Genomic DNA, 24,658 nt, shown 5'->3' with positions numbered 1-24,658 from the left:
TTGTTGTTGTAGCGGAGGAAAAATTCCTAAAGTAATTTAATTGTTGAAAGCTACATTTTGCGGATCCATTCCATTCCGTAGTCTATAGCGATGGAATTGTGAGCCTATCTTGGTATAATCTCTTGTAACATTAATTCTAGATTCCACTAATTAGATCTAATTTGTGTTTATATTAAATTACAATTAGAAAGCAACAAAATTTTTAATAAGGCATTGATCAATTTATACAACTATTGTAATACATAAATTATCCATAATAAAATTCCAATTTTCACAACTCATACGAATATGAAAACTTGTGTTGACCCTAAGCATTATCAGTGCATCATTATCGAAGCGCATATCTTGATATGCTTTATCTGTCTTTTCTGTCATGAACTGTCCTTTTCATGAGTTGACAGCTTCGTATTCTTATCGGTATGTCAAATTTTGGATTTTTGTTTGATTTTTGTGATTATGTTCGCTTGAGAGAAAGTCAAGTGAAATATTTCAATCTATGTATTTATATTGATTTTTTGTAACCGATAAGCATGTTAAAATAACAGTTATTAAGTTATGGATGGTTCATTCATAGGACGCTATTTACAAAACAGGTATTTTCGACTTTCCTTGAATGATGTCAAGTGTACATTTTAGTACACCGCGAGAGGTTGCATATTCACCTCTTCTTCGTCTGTTTTGATAAACATTCTCTTCTAAGGAGTTGTTTGATATCAAGTTTGGGTGGAGATGTAATTTTTACAAACAAACAATCAATCGGTAGTGGCATTTTCTTTGCAAAAGCACTCTTACGACTTTGTTTAGATAAAAGTTAAATGCAGCATTTCCCTGAGCGCATTGTTTTTGGAAATATTGTAAATCCGAAGCTTTAGTATGTTTTTCTTGCAAATTATGCCGTTGTACTCGACTAGCCTCATAGCCCCGTAATTAAATACCATACATACATACAATAGATTTTTTTGTTTTTTCAAATCAACTAAAGCTTATGAAAGAAAATGAAGCGGCCAAAGTATTGTCCTTATTTGATTACTCTTCTGAGATCAGCAACGAGATGGTTGAGTCAGTGATAAGATACAAACTGGAGATGAAGCAAAATTACTACAGAAACTGTACTGGGGTAGGCAGGCCAAGATGACAAGATATAAGGTGTACAAATACATGTAAAGAAAGAACCTGCATAAGCCATACTCCGCACACATTCAACGTCAAAATACTGTGGATTAGGCACACCACCGAATACTTAGTTAATCGGATAAAAGAAGCGGATTATTATCAGGTACGGAGCGAGCGTAGTGAAGGCTCACGAAATACGTACATACTATACATTGGGGCTTGCCGCATTTGACATGGGTGCGGCGGTCGGCCGGTCGGTCGGTCGGTAATGAAGTGGCTTTCGTAGGGACAGGCTAGCGCGGTAAGGCTGAAGTATCACGCTTAAATCTTATTAAGGTTGAAACCTACGCAAAAGTGTAGCGAGTTGGTTAGAGGGTTGGTAAGCTGAGTGGCGCAATGGGAAACGGTGTCTGTTTTTCGCTGGTAATAACTCAAAAGCTGACGCAGCTGGTGTGTGGTAATGAATATTTTCAAGCTTGACTTTTGGCATTTTTAATTACATATTCGTATATTTGAATGTATGTGTGTAATATTGTTTGTGGGTTTATATTCTCAGAAAAATAAAATATAATTTCTTAGAACTCCGTTTATGTGGTTGAGGTTTCACAATGAGTAAGTGCAGGTCTGTACAAATTTTCATGGGAATCACTCGATAAAAAGTTGTGGTTTCCACTATATACATATCTATGAAATGTATTGTACATAAAAACTTCTATTGAAATTTATAAAAGCGTTTGTATATAACCGCTATTTGAATGGAATTTACCGCCAACATTACCCACAAATTTCTCATTTGTCCTTCCTGTTTTGGCGACTATTGTGGTTTTACCTCAACATGCCATATTTTCTGCGGTTGCGGTTCGAAATTTTCTGGTTTAACACACATAGTCTAACAATGCAACATGCACTGTATTATTTGAAATACATACATATATCTCGCGATAAAATATGGCGCGGGTCATATACAGTCGGCGTCAGAAGTTAGCATACAACTGAGATTCATGTCTAAAACCGTTATTTTTTTTAAGATGTAAATTCTTATAAATGGGTTTTTAAGAACAAACAAGAAAACACGTTAACTTCGGCTGCACCGAAGTTAATATACCCTTCACAGGTGCATTTCTTTTAGTAACTATGTACATACATATGTGTTCAGTTTGTATGGAAGCTATATGCAATAGTAATCCGATCTGAAAATTTTTTTGGGAGATTATATCATTACCTTAAGTAGTAATCCATGCCAAATTTCGTGAAGATAAAGCATATGGCAGCTATATGTTAAAGTGGTCCGATCAGCAGCTTCTTTGAAGAGAAAATGACGTTTGCAAAATTTCGTATATATACAGACAGACGGACAGACAGACATGGCTAAGTCGACTCAGCTCAACATACTGATCATTTATATATATACTTTATGGGGTCACCGACGCTTCCTTCTGGGTGTTACAAATTTCGTGGCAAACTTGATATACCCTGTTCAGGGTATAAAAAGTGCATACAAATTATAGTTTAAAATAGGCATATTCAGAGCGTACCGTTAATAACGCAGAAGCTCATGATTATAAGTACTCTGCCTACTCAAATTTCTTCGATAGAAAAACTACTCACATTTTGGTATCCCCGCATTATGAGTGATACCCAAGTTCGTAAAATGATGAAAGATGTTAAGAAAAACCCGAAGTGTAGTGCGGTTGAAATAGCAGAAAATCTTTCTTGAGATCGACTAGTTTCGAGTTACTATGTATGTACAGGGCCTTAAATATCAATGGTTTTCGTAGGAGAAAACCAAGGAAGAAGCATCGCATTCTCAATGCTAATAGAGCTAAACTGCTTAACTTCGCAAAAACTCATTTAACTGATCTCAAACCTCCCCCAACAGTGTTTAGTAACGAAAGAAAATTCTAAACATTTGGCACAAAAACCGTGGTAAGATGTGGAGATCGCGAAATAGTGAACTGATTCCACAAAACCTTGTTTCAACTGTTAAGCATGCGAGAGGTTCTGTAATGCTTTGGGAGTGCATGTCGGCTGCTGGCACCGAAAAACTAGACTTTTTTAAGTCTGCGATGAAAAGCTGAGATTAACTTCAATTATTAAATGTTTATTTTTTTACAACTTAAACCAAAGTATCCAAAAATAGGCTTTAACCTCGCGTTGGGTTTTTCAACAAGACAACGAACACAAGCATACCGCTAGAGTTGTCAAATAATGGCTATTGTATAACACTCCAAAACAATTAAATTCACCTCCTCAATCCTATTAAGAATTTATGGGATGTTCTAGACAGAAACATTATAAAAAGGCCCATAATCTTAAAACATTGTTGGCAGAACGTATTGAATGAAGAATAGGGCGAAAATTAATGAGATAATACAAAACTTGGTTAACTCAATGCAAATGCATATGGAAGCCGTTATAAAGTCTGGTGAAAGTCTAAGACTCTGACGGCATATGGATATAGAAGGATAGTCTTATTATGTCTCGGAATTCGCACTTTCACAAATCGGAAGAATTTTTTCAGCCCTTTAATTGAATGACACATACACACTTAGAAGTAGAACAATTAAAAGTAACGAATATGAAAAATCGATAATTTTTCTTTCTACTGTGCTGTATTTATACCTTATCCAACACCGGTGTCCAAGCAGCCTCATCATAGTCAGTTACTATTTCCAACTGTTATTTCTGTAGAAGGGTAGATAACATCAACTGTCTTCCCTTTGGCATTACACAATACCTACGAGATTGACGTTTTAAGATATCACAACTTTCTACAATTTTATTTCTTTGGCACATTGGCCAAATATTTATTTGCATAGGTCACCTTGAGCGTAAGCAATAAATATTAATATCATACGCGCCTCGACAACTTTCTCTACAAATTCCCAAACCCTGTTTTACGTAATACACATGTACATAGTAAGTGTGTGCTTATAAACGTCTGTATGTTTGATAACTTTGGCCCGTCTTATGCTCGTAAGCTCGTATTCATGCATCCCTGCACGCATCATCACAGTAGCGGCAGCGGAATTAGAAACGTGACCGGCCAGCGTACACGAGTTCACCGAGGCACTGGCACGATATTCGTGTTGCACTGCGAGAAGTTAAGTGGTACTGCATATACTACTATAAGCGTGCGATAGTTTCATGTGTGTTAAGAAAATATAGAACGTGTAACACGACACCACTTACAAGTGGTATTGCGAGGGATAAGCATCAGCTGGATGTCTAGTATGATGAGACAGTTCGAATGAAAGATCGTGTCTTAAAATTGGAAACCTATGTAGTCAAAAAGCACGAAACCGTTCAGTGTTATTGGGAAATTCAAAGTATTTTTGCTTATGTTTTTTTAGAACACAATATGGCATATTAGTTTGGAAATTCAAATTGCAAGTCGAAAAATCACTTGTTGATTATGCGTTAAACTAAGAGGCATATGTATATACATATTGTGGCTCACGGTGCAATCGATAATAAATTTCTTTCCTTGAGTTATTCGATTTCTTCGTTCTTACATTTTAATATAGACATTCAAAAACACACCCATCTTAAGTGATAACTTTAGGAACATTAATCAAAATAAGTTTTATAGTATGTTTTGCTTCCAAGAGCCCTCCCTGAACAGCCAATAACATATTGAAGGTCCTCTAATAAGAAATCCGTTATTTTAGCATTAAATGTCGAATTTTATTCAGCATTGTGATCCGATTTAGGTCACATATGACACGTTTTGCTCCATAAACTGGTACAGTCGATTTTCTCAAGCTATTTTTAGGCTGATGGAACACAATACCTCTCCTATTGGTCAAAGCTGTCCGCTTCTGGGCGTTTGTTGACTAAAAATATCCGAATTTAGAGCTGGGCTGTTCAAGGGCAGCTCATAGTAGGTGTTTCCTTGCCAATCCCATCAAAAGCCCAACAAAACCTCCCTAACCGTCAATGCTGGCTTGGCCATCGTTTGCGCCGGCTCACCGCGATTGACGTTTACCCCCCTCCCCACGAAAGACACGATCAAAGGAGTCAAGAGAATGTTTTCGAAATTTTCAGCACTCCAAATACCTTAAATATGTCCCACTGCTGATCATTACTATAGCTTGATATATTTTTTACGATATTTTTAGGGCTTTACTGGCGATTTTCAAAAGCATACCGAACATTTTTGTCAAATACATGCGTACATTTTGACAGTTATCTCTCTGAACATAAGTGCATTATGGCAGTGATAACAGCTAAGTATGTGTTTTCGATTTTAGTGATTTAACTTCGATAAGAAAGAGATCTTAACCTCACACTTTACTCTCGAAAATCTGTTTGAAAATTACAAAACAGTTCATCATTTGTCTTGGCACATTTGAGATTCGAACGAATCCTATAACCTAATGGTCTGTATATTTGACTTGCAGCTGGTCTCACTAGTTAGCTGTATTTTACCCTAGCATAAGTTCATATAACAATAAATCCTCGATTGCTTGCCGTCAGCAATGTTTGGTGTTATCTGCTGTCATCTAGGTATCTACAACTAAAACTGAATAATGTATTTTGTGTAATTTATACACATTGCTGCATATTATTTTTTATCGATTTTCTATATAGGCCTATCGACACTGTTGCTAGTAGAAATACTCGTAACGGACCATGCCACTGAAGTACTTACTCACAACGAAATATGGTATGACGCGCGGTGTACTTTTACGGCGCAGCTGCCAAACAGCGCAGGGTCGATTGTATCGTTGCGACGATTCAGCAGTTTGTCGATCTACAGGTTTTCGTTTTTATTAAGCAAAAATAAAATGTTTTATTATGTTTCCAACTGCACTTAAAATTTTCGTATAAGTATCATTCAAGTTTTATGTCAGTACTCGACGTCCCGACAGTTTTGTTTTCGTGAATGTATTTCATGTCTGTCTGTATGTGTGCTCATATTTCGCTTTTTGTTTCTTGAAGAGTTGTAAGTCATTATTGCTGTTGTTGGCTATAGAACTCTGGTAGTGACTGCAAAATATTTTGTGAGGTTGCATGAATAATACGACAAGCAAGACAAGTTTATGGCTTTCAATAAATTGTAGTTCACTTTTAATAACCCAACATTATAAAGATGGCGTAGAAAAAGGAAAACACAAATGTGCATAATCATTATAATAAAGTGAAATTAATGTATAGACGGATGTATGTATGTATACATATGTATATGTGTATATGTCGTCCACAACAGGAACGTAAGCATCTGTTTTTGGAAATATGATTATACGAAAGTAGATATGGTTTGTGGATACATCTTGCCACCGTCAGTCGTACCCAAATTGTTGCTACTATCTAAGTAAGCAGGTTTAATCCAATCGAAACGAATGAAAGACGCTTCAAGAACAAAAAGTATAATAATCCCATCGCTTGGAAGAAGCGAATGGTTTGTTTCAGCACAGCACTATTGATACTGAAATCTTCGTACTGGCTTAATTCGTTTGAGTATGAATGTACATATTTTTAAATAAATTACCAGATATGGCAACATCGTCTATAATCCGCATTAAATCTACTGTCAGTGATGTGCGTGTACTAAGTCAGCAATTTCCTTTGTTGTTGCTATCGTCTATGCCAACCTCCTTGCCAAACGTATAAAGCATATGCACCAATGACCAAACTTGACAGAGTTTCTGCTTTCGAAGGACTTACTTCCAGACAAGCTGTGTCACATAATCCTTATCGTGCATCTCAAAAGATTAAAGTAAAATACATTGCCGGCTGTATGACATAGCGAGTGCAGAGCGAGTACAAGGCGAACGACGAGTAGAACTGCATTAGTTGTGAAGAAAGTTCGTATAATTTATTGTAGGTTTCTTTTGTTTGTTATAGTTAGTAATGTGTTCAAATCTATGTACATATGTATATAATATGGAAAGTACCAGTTCTTCTGTCTGGCATGGTGCTGGACGCAATTGTGTAGCGGACCCAATACCATTAGCAACATTGCAGCACACTACTTGGCGAAATAATGAATGTACAGCAAATTAATGTTTGTCAGCTGTTACCTACCGTCCGTTCCGCCAGTCGACCTTTGCCTCTACGTATATACCGCTGCTGGTATCAACGACGCTGCTGCAGGAGGGCATACGAGCACCAAAGTGCCTTGCATAAATTATGCCTTTCATTGCAGCAAATTTCATTTTGCAGTCAAATTTATTTATCTATTTGCATTTGCGAAATCATTTCGTTTCATCTACTCGTATAGTATATGTATGTACATATATATGTCTGTACCTTTATATGCAGAAGTCATTCGCAAGGCATGGCATTGCAAATGGATTTGTTAGCTGTTCATTCATGCATCGGGCCGGCCATGCAATTTATAGATAACTGTTGGTTAAATGCATTTTCGTGTAGGTAAGGCTAAATTATATCTGCTTTCAACTAAAATGTATATAACATACATATACATATGTATGTATATAAAAAAATTAATGTGTTGCCGTGAAATTTCATTTTCATAAATGTAAACATGTCTGTATGTGTTTGCAAGCTCTGAGTTCATGCGCCATTAAAGGATATTCAATGAGTCGCATTAATGAGTTTTTTGTGCAAATATTTCACGCCATAAAATGTATTCAAAGTATCAACGAATCGTAATGCTCTGGTATTACGGGTGTAAATAATGTAGTGTACTTATATACTCACGTATATATTGACTCTTTCGTTTATTACCAAAATAAAATTTTAGACCCCAAATTAAAACTTTTATTTCATTTAATTTAGCACACACTTAAGCAGTTATGATTTAAAAAAATGTGTTCTCAAACTTATGGCCATGTCTGCATTTACGGTCTATAATATTAGGCGCCAGCATTAAATTTTCATCTACCGCTATTTTTTACTTTTAGTACGTAATAAAAAATTAGTTGCAGTTGAGAAATTAAGGGAATGTATAGACTTTAAACAAAATTCTCTACTTTATTGGACAATTTCCAGGTCCAGTTACACGGACATATCTCCTTACGTTATCCTTTAAGTTTTGAAAAATTGAAGATAACAACCAAATGGGCAAGCCAGGATTGACGGTGAAAAAGATTTTGAGAGTTGTTTGGTGGGACTGGCAAGGAATTATCTACCATGAGCTGTTCCCTAACGCCGAACTCTAAATTCCGTACTATTTTATCAAAAACTGGACCGTCTGAAGCAAGCATTGGCCCAGAAGCGCACAGCTTTGGGCAATAGTAGTTGCATTTTGTGCCAACAAGACAACGCCAGGCCCACACATCGATATTGACTCGCAAGAATTTCCGAAAACTTGGTTGGGAGGTCTCTATGCATTCACCTTATAGATCGGATCTCTACATGAGAAGCCTGTGAAAATTAGTTGAGTTCCAATAGAGACGAGAGTTGACCGTATATGACAGTGGCAATACTTACTTAGAAAATTATCTTCTAATTGGAAACATATTATCGAACAAAAGCCCAACTCTAATCGTATAACTCCAACTATGCTAAATAAAACTCTGAAGTTATTTAATTTCTAGATCTTATATTACTTTATATAAGCACTGTAAGGTTTTCACTATTCTGTTGCGCTTATTTGGTTGTTCAGTCTCACAAATTTCGAACCTACGTTTTCTGTTGAAACCTATTACCTCCAATTTTGGAAACCTTTTTTTTTTAGGTTAGATATAAATAAATTAGCTTAACGATTTTTTTTTTTATAATATATTTACAATAGTAAATTTGTATGTATACTTTTTCATAGTTTCGGTTTGCTACTAATTTCTTTTCATTTTTACTTCTGCATCATACTTATTTTAGCGGACTTAACTAACAAAAGATCAATCATTCTAAGAATAGTACTGCAAAAACATTTCCTTTCTCTTTTTTTTTATCTGAATCCACAATGTCGTGCAGAAGGCAACATAAATTATACATTTTGCAGATGTTAGGCCCAAATTACGATCTCCCACCGACTGCATTGTTGTGTTTTTTGACTCGATCTAGCCACCTGCTGTGCAGCACCCTGCAGCGCACAGCAATTACAACAAAGTGGCGTTTCTACATAAATGCTTCCTTTATGGTTGTATAACACACATGTGAACATATGTATATACTTACAGACATATCGCATCCGCTGTGGCTACACTTTCATCCGCCATTTAAAGCGAGGGAACACTCTCCATAGCTCAAAGCTTAATTAGGATAATACGTATTCTTTATAAGTACATACATACATATGTACATATATCCCATTATATTTATTTAAAAAGTTATCTGTAACGTTGTGTAGATGCCCGAACGATTTCGGATCATCGTATTATTTATGATATAACTTCAAGGCCATCAATTATATTAATGCATTAATAAGCAAAAGCTTTGTTTTTTCAGAATTTTTATTCGGTTTTGGCCATTAAGAAGCCCATAAAATTAATTGATTCCTCGAGAATTAATTTGTGATACACCCTTATTCCTAGTTCCCACTCCTATATCTAACATATAATCTCAAGAAAATCAGAACCAAGATTTAAATATTTGCATCAAAACTCATATCTAAAATGTATATAACCTCCATGTTTGGTTCCACTAATTCCCTGCTGGTAAGTTTTATGCGAAAATATATGTATATACAATTTTAATAGGCTCTTTTTGTGCTCTTCGTTCTTAAAAAGCACAAATATACTTTACATTTACGAAGTTTTATAATCCCATTTAGATAAACAACCGCAATAAAAATTGAAACGACGAACGACTGAAATCATTTATGGCCTATTTATGCCCATTAAATCTTGTGCAGTTTTCAAAAAAGCTTTGAAGCATTGCAGAAAAATGGTGGAATGCCAATAAACTGGGCAGTAACTGTGGCTATAAATACCTTGCAGTTGAAATGTAATTATTCATACATACATATATACTATATGCAGAAGTACAGCTGCGATAAATAAAATATGATCACTATGCCATCGTTAGAAGCCTGGATATTATTTAATCGGGATGAAAATATTATTTACGAAGCAAGATAGACTTAAAATAAGCAATGTACCACATTTCGATCTCTTAAAAAAATAGAAAATAATACTAAATAAATTCACAATTAGCTTTTGCATTAAAAAAATTTGGTAAAATTATTGTCTGCCAAAAATATCTGAGTAAAAATCTGCAAATTTTTGGTAATATCGAAAAGAGGTTAAAATATTGTGCAGTCAAAAAAGTTTTTTCGTATTTTGTTAATAGATGTCGTTGCAGTCGTATACCTCCAGTGCTACCAAACAAGTTGTATCATACCATATAGTGTTGGTAAGGTGGGATTTTAAGCTTCATTTAACAAAAAAAAAAAAATGGGAAAGTTGAAAAAAACTTACCATTACCGCTTTCTTACCATTTTCCTCATGAAATCCAACTAAACATGATTCTATTGTTTCTGCCACTACTGTATAAATATAAAATATGACAAGTAAACATCCGCACATATATAACACTGAGTTTTGTAATTCAAGGCGTACGACTAATTTGAGACGCCAGTGAAGAAAAAGGAAATGAACTGGTATGAAGCCATCGTCTGTCTGTCCAATGAACGCCATCAACCAGCTGCATTCATTAGTGCTGTTTGACAGCCCATCAATTCTTTCGTAAATCGTACGTTTTCCCCCCTTTTTTGTTTCAATCCATCAATTAGTGTCTATCAATACTTTGCTTTCCAATTTAATTTTTCAAAAAGCTAAACCCCTCCAAGCCCCAACACCTTTCAGGCGACCTTAGTTGAGATTTGGCTCTTTCGATTTTTCTATTTTACATACATATATACTTATGCATATCGATACGTGTATATGTATTTATGTATGTCTGCCTGTACATTTTTCAATTATACTAATTCGCATCGCGAATCTGTTATTATGCACACACATGCACACAACAAATACACGTATATGTTTACATCGCATGTCGATTTGTCACGTTTGTCTGCTGGTATGGCACAATATTTGCTGCTTAATTATAATTATCTCGCTTTTGTATTGCAAATCAGTGAAGCGAAAATTAAGAACGGCTTCATAAAATGGAGGTAGAGGTGATTTTGTCGGGAATTCGAGAAACCGAATTGCTGAATTTGCATTTCGTTCAAATAGTCGGCATCAATAGAATAGCTCTTTTCTAGCTCGCCTATCTTTAATTGGATTTTCGAAGGCATGTGTCATGCAATTTAACTTCAGTTTAGAGAGGGAGAGAGAAAACAGCACCCGACAAAAGTTTCAAAGAGAAACATTATGCAAGCCTGATATATACAGTTTTAATACCGTTAAATCTTTAAAATTTGTTAAAATCACCGATCAATTGAAGCTTTTGTTAATAAAGAAGATGAAATAAAGCTTTATAAACAATCGATTGACTGATCCTTTCAGGCAGAAAGTAAACCATTATCAAGAGCTACCACAACCCTAATGAAGTTCCAAACATCAAATTTTTGTTCTCATTAGATAAATGAACAAGTTAAATTAAAAAAAAAAAACGAATAGACTGATGATGATAGACTCATTTTTAATTACTTTTTTTATTTAAGAAACCGTAATTTCCTCTAGCTGTCAGGCATATTTTTCAGCTCAAAACCGTCATGTCCCCTTCCACTGCGGGTATTTGAGTAATATGCGTATAATTTAGTACTGGGTAACATCCGGTAATGACTAATCACATTTATAAAACAAATAATAATTTCCTGTATATACCAAGCCTCATATGATAAACAATTGAAACTTCATTTAGTCATTTATAATTAAAAGGGGTGCATCAACAGGTTTAACGATTGGACGTAAATACCATAAAAGCAAGAAATTTGCCAAAGAATTGTGTATTCGAAAAACATATAAAAGCTTTTGTTCAGTCAATTATTAACCTCACTAAATATATTCATCATATTAGTTGTCTTCGATTGGCTAATATTACGAAATCGAACAACAGATTGGCAAATATAAAATGAACTCGCATAATCAAATGAAAGCTGCCTTTAATCTGCTAAGCCTTAGAAAGTAGCGAGTCGTTCATAAAAGTGGCAAAAATCGAGTAAAAAAGTTTATACCATAAAGTATCATCATACTCTCTTAAAATAAATTCATCTGAGCAACTTCATGTTGCTACTGTGTGCAAAATATAGTAAGACTTAAAATTTCGTTAGAAAACCCATTTGTCGAAATATTCTTTTTCTGGGTTGATATGACTTTCAGTGACACCTGTGTCGAATATCACATCAAAAAAATCATTGGTGTTTAGTTTACGGTTGTCTTTCAGAAATAGATAGCGTGCATTCGGCGCTTTTTGCGAAGAGGGAAATTATTCAACAAAAAAGTTCTATTAAATTTCGAGTGTAGAATCAAATTTCGTTTGCGGCACGTTCAGAATGTTTGAAAGGGCATTCGGTGATAATTGTTTGTCGCAAGCAAGTGTTTTTGATTGGCGCAAATTATTCAAAGAGGGTCGGGAACGCGTTGACAACGAACCATGTCCAGGACGACAATTAACTGATGATCAACACGTCAATAAAATAAAGGAATTGGTGCTTGAGAATCGACGATTAACACTAAGAGATCTTACTGGCGTCGTTGGAATATAGGAAAGATCAGTAAAAACCATTTTGATAGATCATTTGGGCCTAAGAAAAGTTAAAACACTCAATTTCTTCAAAAAACAGCGTCGCGTTAACCTCTGTGAAAAAATGCTTTCCGACTACCAAGATGTCATATGCTTACAACCTGAAAACGTGCGATCAATCGGACGAATAACGTGACAAAGGAGAGAAACCGAAAAATCCACGTCAAAGCAGGTCCAAAATCAAGGTTATGTTGACAGTTTTCTTCGATTATCGAGCAAGGGTGCCTTCCGAACTCCTTCCAAATTGTCAACAAAGAATACTATTTAAGTGTTATGCGTCGTTTGCACAAAGTTATTCGCAAAAAAAGTCCCGCATTACTGGCCGACAACTCTTGGTTTTTGTAACACGATAATGCACAGTTGCCAAATTTTCAATCAAAAATGACTGCAACCATTCGGTTGATTTAGCCCGTGTGACTTCTGGCTATTCAGCAAACTCAAACAACCGCTCCGGGAAAATCGTTTTGAGTCAATTGAAGCCGTTAAAGGTGAATCGCTACGCGCATCGAAAGCTATTTCAGAAATCGACTTAAACTTTTACTTTTTCTAAGATTGGAAGAAACGTTGGCACAAGCGTATTGGGGCTAAGGGTGATTACTTTGAGAGAACGACATAGATTTTGAAGAATATATTAAGAATTTTAAAATTATGAACAAAGTCTTACTATTTTTTGTTCATAACAGTTTTTATACTATATAAATTGCCCATAAAAATATTTATAATGTCATTCACCACTTAGAAAACGATCCGAACAAGAAAACCGGGTTTTTGACAACCCGTCGAATACATTACCGAATGTTGAAAACTTGTTTAATTGCTGCAATTCACGTTCAGATGAAGTAAGATTTAACAAATTATCTTAAATACATACATATTTTACTTGTGTGGAAGTTATAAATTTTGATTGATTACTAATGACAATGATAACTCAAATATATTTAATATCCCTATTTGAGTGACATGTGTACGTGACTGGCACTAGTTTGCGAACGAAAACAACCCTATTTACTTTAAAGAGAAGAGGTTAAATCCACACGTATAAAAAAATCTCCGAAAACAGTGGCTTGGCATTCAAAAGCTCAAGTTCAAACCGGTTTTGACGAAAGAAAACTGCAATATCAAACTCTCTATATAAAGAAAAGTTATGAGCAATAACATCAACCTTTGGGGGTCAGAAAGATTTTGCGAAATATATAGAGCCTTATGGCATAGACACAGATGATTTTTATGTCCCCCGAATGGCTTTATTATTTATCAGACGTGGAACCTTAAATTGGTGAGGATCAACCGGTATGACTTCTCAGAATGATAATATAGTCGGTAGTCTTTAATTTTAACAAGATATAACCGTTTTACTCTGTGGTTTAATTGTCATATAAAACGTTTTTAGTAGAGTTTGGGGATATCCTTCAGAACCATAAATAAGCGGGTACCGATTTTGAAACCTACAGACTCATCTTCTGCTCTCACTTCGCACTATTCTACGGTAGATTCACTCCGCTCATTTCTGACGAGATTTAAAGTAATTATAAAAAGTCATTGATTTGTCAAAATGCCCTCGTATATCCTTGCATATTTTCTGGTTAATTAAGGAGCGGGCTGTGCAAATTTTTTCCAAATAAAATTGAAAAGTCGAATAGAAATCATGCAAACGAATGCAATAAATCAAATGAAATGCAGGTTATTGGTTCGGTTTTTTTGTATATATTATGGACTACTGTTTGTTTAAATTCTACATAAAGGAAATATTACCAGGCTTTGCGATAGACGATACACAAGAACACATATTCAAGCATAAACCTTATGGACCTCTGCAGCTCGCCAGTTATGCAACGTTAAACGGGTGTGCATAGCCAGACCCGGGTTTGAACGCGATCATAGTTTTCTAGCGTTGTTCGGCGCACAACGATATTTAACGAACGAACGACATTCGTCAGCTATTATAGCGTGTCAGAACGCTCACAGATATTTAGATATATGTACACACTTATATACACCGATGTGTTCGCCATGTTGCGGTTGAATATTAAGATACATGATTTTTCGGTTTTTCCATTTGGGATGACGACGATTGCAACGATGTTTCAGAGCAATGTTTTTAGCTGCACGCTTTCGTAGCGGAGCAACTATGATTGTGTGGGATTGTGTGGTGGGAGTACGAGTGATGGTGGCGACTATGGGGCAGAGTGTTTTCATTTTGATTCACAAAACATAAATAATTATACTTGTATACCTTTGGTAGTACATCGACACCTCGAAGCTGGTGACAACTTTCCACACTTTCCTTTTGTAGTGATTTTTTCTATTATTTGAACTGATATTACTGCCATGTGCTAATTTGTGATAAGACCGTATACAAGAAATCCCAAGAAATATGTTTATTCTATTAATCAGACCAAGTTGAAAATTGTTGAAGGTTTATTCTGTTAAAGTAAAACTATTAAATTTTATATATCAGTTACCTAAGCTTCTCCACCAGACCGTTAACTATAAGAATACGATATTGTCGCGATGAGAATTCTATAAGAATTCGACTTCTTGTTAATATGATGTTTTGCTTAAAGTTGTTGTTGTAACACTATACAATGCAAATATCTTTTGAGAATGATTTATGTTTTATTAATAATACTCATTATGTAACCAATTATTCGACCACGACCTGATGTGGGCTTGTTTATATGTAGATGTTGCCGTTGTTGCAGCAGTGAACTTTCGCAATTAATTGTGTAGAATTAGAGAATCGATAGTACCTGACCGGTTATAAATGTGGGTTCGTTCTAATTTTGTAGACTCCACTGTCTCCACTCCACTGGATTATTGTACATTGCCACCTTGACTACTTGTTGTCCTTAAACCTCTTTTATAAGTTATAAGTAATGGCAACTCTGTTCTCACTTAACCTCCTTTTTGATTAGTCAACATAAATTTCGTCTGACATAATCAGCATTCCAGCAATTAAATAGAAAGTCATTAAATAGTTTTTACCTCGTCCAATTTTTTATCTCCCCACAAACACTGTACGGCGCAACGTCATCGTGTAGACGCCTCGCGTTTCATGTTCGAAATGGATGTTGCAAAATGATTTATGTGCAGTGCAAATGTTTTGGAAACTTTCTCTGCGCGAATATAGTTGAGCGTGTTGAACGATGTCTGCGGGCGTATTTTTATAATATACATATATACTGATGAATATATGTGTATGCACATAAATATCTATATATCTGCTTGTTGTTATAGTACATGTAAGTTGTACCTAATGGCAAAAAGACTATCGCCACCAACTCACCCAGGCACGAACACATTTCGCCACACAATCACGCTCTCATATATTTAATGTCTTTCCACCGATATAAGTCCGAATAAAATATGGCATTCGGAGTTTTCATAAATTACACCTGTAAATTAAGGCAATTTTCGAGCAACTCGCCATATTTTGCCACTATAATGCTTAGAATAGGCAATGGAGGTCTGCCAGTGTGGAACTCATTTGTATTAATGCGCCGCTTCGGGGGCAATAAACTACAGTTCTTTCGAACTCGAATCTGCCAATGCAATTAAAATGGCGCTAATTATTTTACGGTGTACGATATATATATATATATATGTATTTGAGCACATATAAGTGTATACTTAGTATATATGTATGTACATATAGGTGTGTACGTGTGGGAAAATAGTGTCGATAATTTAATTGGATCATAAAAGTTATTAGCATCAATTAAAGTTAATTGTGTGATTGCACCTTCCGAAACATTGAATTATTTTTGCGAACTACGTACATACATATGTACATACCTCTTCAAGCTAACGAATATAATTAGCTCTGCACATTACTTACACTGTATAGCAAGCAAGTTTGGAATTCCAAAAGTTTATAGAACTCAAATGTGTTTTCAAGTGTTATTCTTGTGTGCTCATCATTCACATTTTTGTGTGTGACTTATGGTTCTAGAAGCACTTTTGAATACTACTGCTTATGTATGCATGTTTAAAAAAATATGCGTTCTGAGCATAAAATACATAGTAATTATGACAGCCAAATCGAATTTTAATTACTAATCATTTTCCATTTTGTGCTCGAGCCGAACAGGCAGTAAAAATTATAATGAGAGAACCATTACTGCCTATCACCAAAGGACTGGAATGTGTGTGTGTGTGAGTATGTGTACAAGTAAGCTAGGTTAAGCAATACAGTAAAATCTCATAAAAGGAATTTGCCATCGCAACTCTAGCGCACACATAAATGTGCATGAGCTTAGGAGCAAATTCGTATAAGGGAGGATCGGTTTCGGTAGAATTGCATTTAATTGGGCATAATACATATGTATGTACAAATATGTTATATACATATGAGTGATTCAAAAAAAAATTTTTGTTTCGTTTGGTTCTCGGAAATATAGGTTCCTAGACACCTCTAAGAGAGCCTATAAGTTTCATCATTCATAATAATTTTTTTTCATAGAGTTATAAAATTCATAAGAAATAAAAAATTTTCACAAAAATAATCAAACTTTAACTGTTAATATCTTTTAAACGTTTGGTTTTGCGAAAAAATCATATTAGACCTTTTTTGTAGAGCATTCAATTTCCTACAAAATCTAAGGGACAAGATATTTTTTCAAGTAGTTGGAAGCGAGATATAAATTTTTCTGTCTGATAATAAGAAAAAATAGAAAACTGTATATAGGAGGACCTTCCCGTTACAATTAAAAACTCATGTTTGGACAGGCTTTCTTAGAGGTGTCTATGAACCTATTTTTCCGAGTAAAAAAAAAAATTTTTTAATCACTCTAATGTACATACATGTAAATAAATCAGTTGGTATTAAATTTTGGCAAATACCTTCCAAATATAAGAAGTACAGTTTGTGTACCATGTTACGTAGGTTGCCTTTAATATTTCAGGATTTGTCAACCCTAGTGTTGCAATATGGCAACTCTTAACTTTGCCGTAAAGTTTGATATTTTCTATGCTATACATACTCAGAATGATTTGACATATGCGCGCTATATGTGTTGTTTACAGTAACTTAAAATATTCTACTCAGCCAAAATGTGGAATTATGTGGCGAACATTTGCGATATTACTTTGTACGACTTGCGACGTGAATTAACTCGGCAACAGTGCATCGATGAACCTAAGTCACTTTTTGGTCCCCACCGGTCCCCTAGATCAACGCAGTAAGTTCTGAGTGGTACACAACCATGTGTTTCAGTCGTTTTTCAGGAAACCAGAGAAACCAAACGCCGTAGACGGATCACTCGTCACCATGACAATGCGAGCTCTCACACATCGATTGAAACAAATGCATTTTTGAGCACTCAAAAAATCGATTTGATGCGCCATCGACCGTTCTGACTCGGCAACGAGTGGCTTCTTTTTATTTCGGTACGAAAAAATTAAACTAAGAGGTGAACGTTTTTCGACACCTGAAGAGGCGGTTAATGCGTTCAAAACGCATGTACCTCAATCAGAGTGGCAAAAGCGCTTCGATTTTTGGTTCAAACAGACGCAAAAGTGTATAGATCTTAATTGAGAATATTTTGAAACACAATAAAGCGATTTTCGATTATCGCAATTTGTTTTTGTTCTCTAATCCTGAAATATAAAAGGCAACCCTACTTACAATGGCATTCAAAAGCATGGCCTCCTCAATAAAACTACTTTTCCCTAAAAGAAATGAGAATTTTTCTTAGGACTCCAGTATTTAACCGCTTCTCGATAAATTGTGAGCAGAATTTCCTTCATACCTTCAAACAATCGATTTATTTTCTATAGTAAAAATGTCAAACCATTGAGGCGACCCGTCTTAACGTTCATATAAGTTAGTATGTATGCAGAAGCGAATGATGTTACACAAAGTAGGCAACCAGACATTTTTGCTGGCACTTTTAGTATTTCAACAATTAATGTAATTATAATTAATGAAAACGAATTCTGAAATCTTATAATCTTTGTTAATTAAGTACAGGAAAGTTTTGCCTCTCCTTAATTGTTAGCGATAAAATCAAATTCAAGTTTATTTATAAAAGTTTTCCTTACATTAATAGAAGAAGCTTAATTAATTTTTCTGACAAAGGTGATGGTAGAGTTTCTAAGTACACGACGCTGAATGTTCGTTTTATGATTTATATAATTTGCGTAATATTCAAAACTATTCTCGTATTTCTAACTTGATACTGAACAGTTCTTGCAACTTTTTTATATCAAAACTATTAAAGGGGGTTTAACATTGTCTAGCGTAGAGTGGACAAATTTCAAGACCACTGTCAACTGAGTAGTACTTAGACAGGTTTGTGCTCCATTATTCTACAGAAACTATCTATATGTTAATTCAAACACTTTTTACTGTATTAAATACATTCTAGCTGAACTATACTAAATTTCTAAAGTTTTCTAAAACCTTATAACTTGACTAAAATCAGTTTTGGTCTCTTAGCTAATTATAAAAGTGGAAATAATTTTGTCTAAAAAATATTTTCAAGGTTTTTGCATACCGAAAAGCCACTTAACTTCCTCAATTAACGATTGGCAGCTCAAAATGATGACTAGCTTTAAAAACTAATAATTACGTTTCTCTATATTTTGCAAAATTTGCTATCACATTTTTTTGTCCAATGACGTTATAAATAACCTCTTTTAAAATCAGCAATTCCAACATTTTGATTTTTTTAACACTGCCCTTGTTTAAGCTACCTCGAAATTCAGCTAATAAATATATATATTCGTACATACCTTCCTGTCTTCTAAACTATAAATACTTTTTCAATAAAGACAGTGACTTTGAGGTTAAAGAGAATAAGGTCGCAAATATTCTAATTATGCTAAAAAGAGTTTAAAACCCGCAGAAAGTTCTCCTCATAGGTGAACATGATTTTGCGAATTGATTTAGAGTCTCATTTACAACCCAGAAAGCACTACCCATAAGTTTAAAGACATTCTCGGGCCTTTGTGGCTCGGAAAATTGTAAAATGTAGCAGCCTAAGCTCTTAAGCAATCGGAAGATTTGCTACACTATAAATACTGATACTTTCTGCAGTCAAAAAATCCTTAATTGAGTAATTCGGGAAAATTTCAGCAATTTAATCATTAACGTACTCAATTTACCATACAATGCCATAGAATAATTAACTAATTACCCGAATGTTACTTAATTGAAATTAAATGCGTCCAATACATGCATTCCCTGGATAAATGTTCAATAAATGAATGAAGAATTTATTTAATGATAAAAGGAAGTGCCATCAATAGAAATTACAGAAAACCGAAATGGTATGAATGTCAAATGATGAAATTTTCGATGTAAAATGGCTGACAAAGACAATGTTGCTTTCATGCAACATAACATAAGAAATGTTTATTCCAAAAATAGTAAATGTATAATAGTACAAGGAGTACCATAGGATACAAGGAGTGGTCGGTAGGATTTCATTATTGATATTGCTATTGCATCAGTATCTGGCATCTGTCAAAAACTCATTATTCAAACTAAATTGAGTAAATACCTCAGTTAATTGAGCTGTTAGCACAGTGTTGGATTAAAATTTCGCAACCAATTTTGGGGATGTTGCAAGATTACTGGCTTCTCAAATCACTTCCAATTTAACCTTTAAATATGGAGGAGTCGAATTTTACGAGTATCCTTCAAATCTGATATAAAGTGGATACAACAGACTCATTTATTGAAAAAATGTTAAATCACGTGATTATAATTATAATATTGAAAATAAAACTTATACATACATATATGATTATTTTGGCCTCAACCAGCAGGGTTAGGTTAGGTGCCTGCTCTCTGAACACTTTTTATGTGTTTAAATGTGTATGTGTGCAAATACATGTGTATGGACTTATGTAAGAATATATATCCGATTCGATTTGCAATGTTGATAAGAGGCACTTGACTTTAATTAAATTGCAACAACTGATGAGAGTATTCATCAATGTCGTCATGCACGAACCAACCAACCAAGCAAACAGTCAGTCCGCCAGCCAGTAGATGAGCCAGCCAACTCACAAATGAACCTGCTAGCCCCAGCCAACAAGCTGAAACATCCGAGCGCTGTCTGGTTTGGCTCGAGCGTGTACTTACATATACATATATATGCACTCTCGCTGAATACATATTTTAACAGGAGCACATGTTGAGCCATGGATATGTTCATGTACATTCTCATTATGTAGTGTGGTTGTTTGTAAATATATATATACTCTCACGACATAATCAATCAATAAGATTTATGCGTTCCAACTTGAGATAAAACTAATCAATCTTCATGTGACGGCAAAGAAAACGCATAATGATGAAAATTTTCGAAATAAAGTTGAGCATTTCAACGAAAGCATGACAGAGAGGAAGATATAGAGAGAGACAGAGCGCACTTGTTTGTGCAGACTTTGCGCAAAACTATTTTATTGTTTTTATATTTTTGCTTTTAAAGTCGTGCGAGTGTTTTTGCAAAGACTTTCCAAATTGTGAAAATTAATGCTTTGTTATTATCAGCATCGTGGACCCCATGAATTGCAGAAGCCATGTTTTTTTTTGAGCTGCACAAATTGCACTTTTATTCTGAAGAAGTTCCACTTTTTGTTGTCTCTACATGCATTACAGGGTAAACTATTGAGTGAAACAAATACAATTTCATTAAAACAATTGTTTCAGGTGAAGATATTTTTGCCAGATATTCCACTTAAGTAAGAGTAAAGATCGCCGCTACTTTCTCAGATCACGCGACCAATCAAGCATGCTGCGATAAATATCAATTGTTGAATGTGCAGTGTTTTATGGCGCTTCCTTCCGCAAAATCAAAGGATCGCCCAAATCCACGCAAATATATTATCAAACCAAACACGGTATTGATATAAGAGCTTTGTTTAAACAACACAATAATAACTAAGAATGGTTTTTAGAATTCTCTCATTTTTGCATTTCGATTATTTTCGATAAATTTTTCAAAATTCATATTGAAAAAAAAATGAACAAGTTTGATTGAAAGAGTACCAGGCGGCTCAACACCGTGTCCCTATCCATATGTATAAGCCATGATACCGATATGTGGTCTTAAAAATCTATTATACAAGAAACTCAACATACTTTGCAGTTGTTTTTCTATCCCTCGAATTCACAAAGTTCAAATTAAACATTTTCTTTATGTTAATTTATTATAAATAATGTGCATTCGTTGACAGTTGTGGCATTCGAAGGTGAATATCTAATTGGTTTAGCGAGCTAATTTAAAATTCACCTATGTAAATTTAAAATTTTATTTTGTTTTGGTCAGGCAGGAGTTAAGCAACTCCTTCAGTTTTGTTTTGCTGCGAGATTTAATTAAAAGTTTTGAGTTGCGCAGTTTATAGCGGTGTTTGCGGTGGAGAGACAATGGCTGGTATTATTGGTGGGTTAAAGAAATACAGAAGAAATTTCTGTTATATGCAATATATTAAATCGGTATTTTCGACTATTTAATTTTAATTATTTAATTCCTTTTTTAATCCATATTAATTAGTTAATGGATTAATTATTGTAGATCAGATGCGAAGTAGTATAATATTACTGCTTCATACAATATACTTAGGGTATAGCTGCGATTGGTATTGAAAAGAAGAGAATAATGAAGCAATAAAGACGCGAATTTAGTGTGACAGTAACAATATGTTATGCTTCTCAATTTCATTGCAATGTCAATGCTGTTGCACTTAAAATAAATTACTTATAATATATATTATATTTACTTATAATTTATAATTTTATTATAATAACTTATAATTTATTTTAGATTTATTATTTAATAAGGTTGCATGCACCATTATATTGAATAAAGATGTACATCGCAACCCTTCTTCAATTGTTAATCCATAACGATAAAAAAATGTTAGGGGAATCAGTTAAAGAAAGCTACGTAGCTATGTATGAAATGATTGCTGTTTTAAAAAATTAGAAAATTAACTACTTCGGATATAACAACAAAGTGGAATTTATTAATATTATTCATTTGATTTTTTATTTGTTCAGTTTGAAACATTCAGTTTATTTGTTAAAAACAGCTGTTGTTATTCACTAACATGCCAGACTTCTGACTTCATCTGTCAAACTGAGAAAACAATTGATTAAACAAATTTGTGACCAATAATATTTTCAAAATATTTATATCACTTTTTCAATTTATTGCATAAAAACGTCAGCTTTATCACTTTTATAACGAAGATATCAGATTTTTTATATAACAAAGCTCTTTAGGATAACTATATAGAAATTAATATTGCTGTTTACGTGCGATAAGTTATCTTTATTTGTCCACTAAAGTTAGGGTATTATATTGACATTGATAAATGAGTATCTTATCAGTAATTGCTTACACTTTCCTTGATTACTTGATTGTCCTTGCGATAAGATAACACTCCCTATTTAAAGGAGTAATAATTTCATGCCATATATCATATGAGATTTGATTAACAAAAGTGTGTGGGCTGACATACAAGTATATAAATTTAGAAATGTTGTTTCACCTTTTCTACAAACAATGGTGCTGCTGGCTGATTTTTCTTATATAACTAACAACTTTATGAATCACCCTTCGATCAAAGTTTATTTGTCGATAAATATCTATTCTTGCTGTACTGAATAAAGTATTATTATACAGTTCATATTTTATACTAAAAATAAACTTTAAATAATGAACAACTTTTATATCCTCAATTTTCAGTCGGAGTCGTCATCATCAGCTTCCACAAAATTTGCCCTACTCAAATGTGTATGGTGCAGTCAATTACTGAGCATCAATGATCGCCCCAAACTCTTGGAATGTCTGCATGTTTCCTGCTCACAATGTGTGAATACCAAATTCTCTGAGCTCGATCGCACCATGCCGCCACTTATACATTGCCCCGTTTGTAATATGGCCTCACAGAATGAGTTTATCATTGATAATCAATTTTTGATCGAACAATGTACAGCCGCTGGTGATAATAGTTTGGCCGATGGCAATTCCACAGATGCATCCAAAGCGACCGTTACAGCCAATATAACCTGTAGCAGTTGTTCGGATAATGCTATAGCGACGTCATGGTGTGTCGATTGTTCCGAATATATCTGTGACAGTTGTGTGCAGGCGCATCAACGTCTTAAAATCACCAAGGATCACACAATTAAGCCAAAGGAGGAAGCCAATAATGAACAATTGCCTGGTGCTGCTGGTATCGATAAGCTACACATGTGTCATCTACATCCGCAAGAGAAACTGTCGCTGTTCTGTGAGACGTGCGACAAGTTAACATGTCGTGATTGTCAGCTCAGCGATCATCGCGATCACAAATATAAGTTTGCGCATGAAATTGCCACGGAGACGCGTCAAGCGTTAAAAACGCTCGTCTCGGAAATCAACTATAAGCGCTTCCTGCTCTCATCTGCCACAAAAGTGATTGATGATCGACAAAAGCAAATTGCCGATCGTAAGAAGGATCTTATTAAGGAGATCACTGCAATGGTGGTGAAGATCACAAATACAGTTAATATGCGTGGCAAGCAATTGGCTATGCGTCTGAATGAAGTATGCGATACAAAAATGAAGGTTTTGATCGAGAAGAAGGACGCGTTGCAGTTGCTATCCGACAACACCGATCACTGCATCGAGTTTATGGAGAACGCTATGGAGAAGGGCAGCGATTATGCGATTTTGTCGAGTAAAAAATCCTTGGTGCGACATTTGCAGAAACTGAAGTGTCAACGAGCAGACATACCAAATCCAGAAATCCCTGTGCGTATCCAAGTACAGTTAAATCAAGTCTCTGAACTGCAAAAAGGTAGGAGCAATTAAATTATTACTATTTTGTTAAATTAATGTTAATTTGTTGCAATACTTCTTTGAAATAAGATATTAACAAAATAATAACTGCGGCTAAAATAGAAATTTATACATTTCGATTCAAGCATATTATTGTCTTT

At 34.6% G+C, this 24,658-nt stretch overlaps 1 protein-coding gene across 4 annotated transcripts in view; it reads left to right on the top strand.

Moving 5' to 3' along the window:
- The window catches only part of LOC120774317 (E3 ubiquitin-protein ligase TRIM33), a 32,138-nt gene that overhangs the window by 3,459 nt on the left and 4,021 nt on the right, over positions 1-24,658 (top strand). For all 4 annotated transcript variants that reach the window (XM_040103882.1, XM_040103875.1, XM_040103865.1 and 1 more), the window contains exon 2: positions 23,421-24,516. In XM_040103882.1, coding sequence (XP_039959816.1) covers positions 23,421-24,516 — 1,096 coding nt within the window. The remainder of the gene's footprint in view (positions 1-23,420; positions 24,517-24,658) is intronic.

The sequence above is a fragment of the Bactrocera tryoni genome, chromosome 1 (genome assembly GCF_016617805.1).
Source record: "Bactrocera tryoni isolate S06 chromosome 1, CSIRO_BtryS06_freeze2, whole genome shotgun sequence".
Lineage (NCBI taxonomy): Eukaryota > Metazoa > Arthropoda > Insecta > Diptera > Tephritidae > Bactrocera > Bactrocera tryoni.
This window is presented reverse-complemented; position numbering and strand designations above follow the sequence as displayed.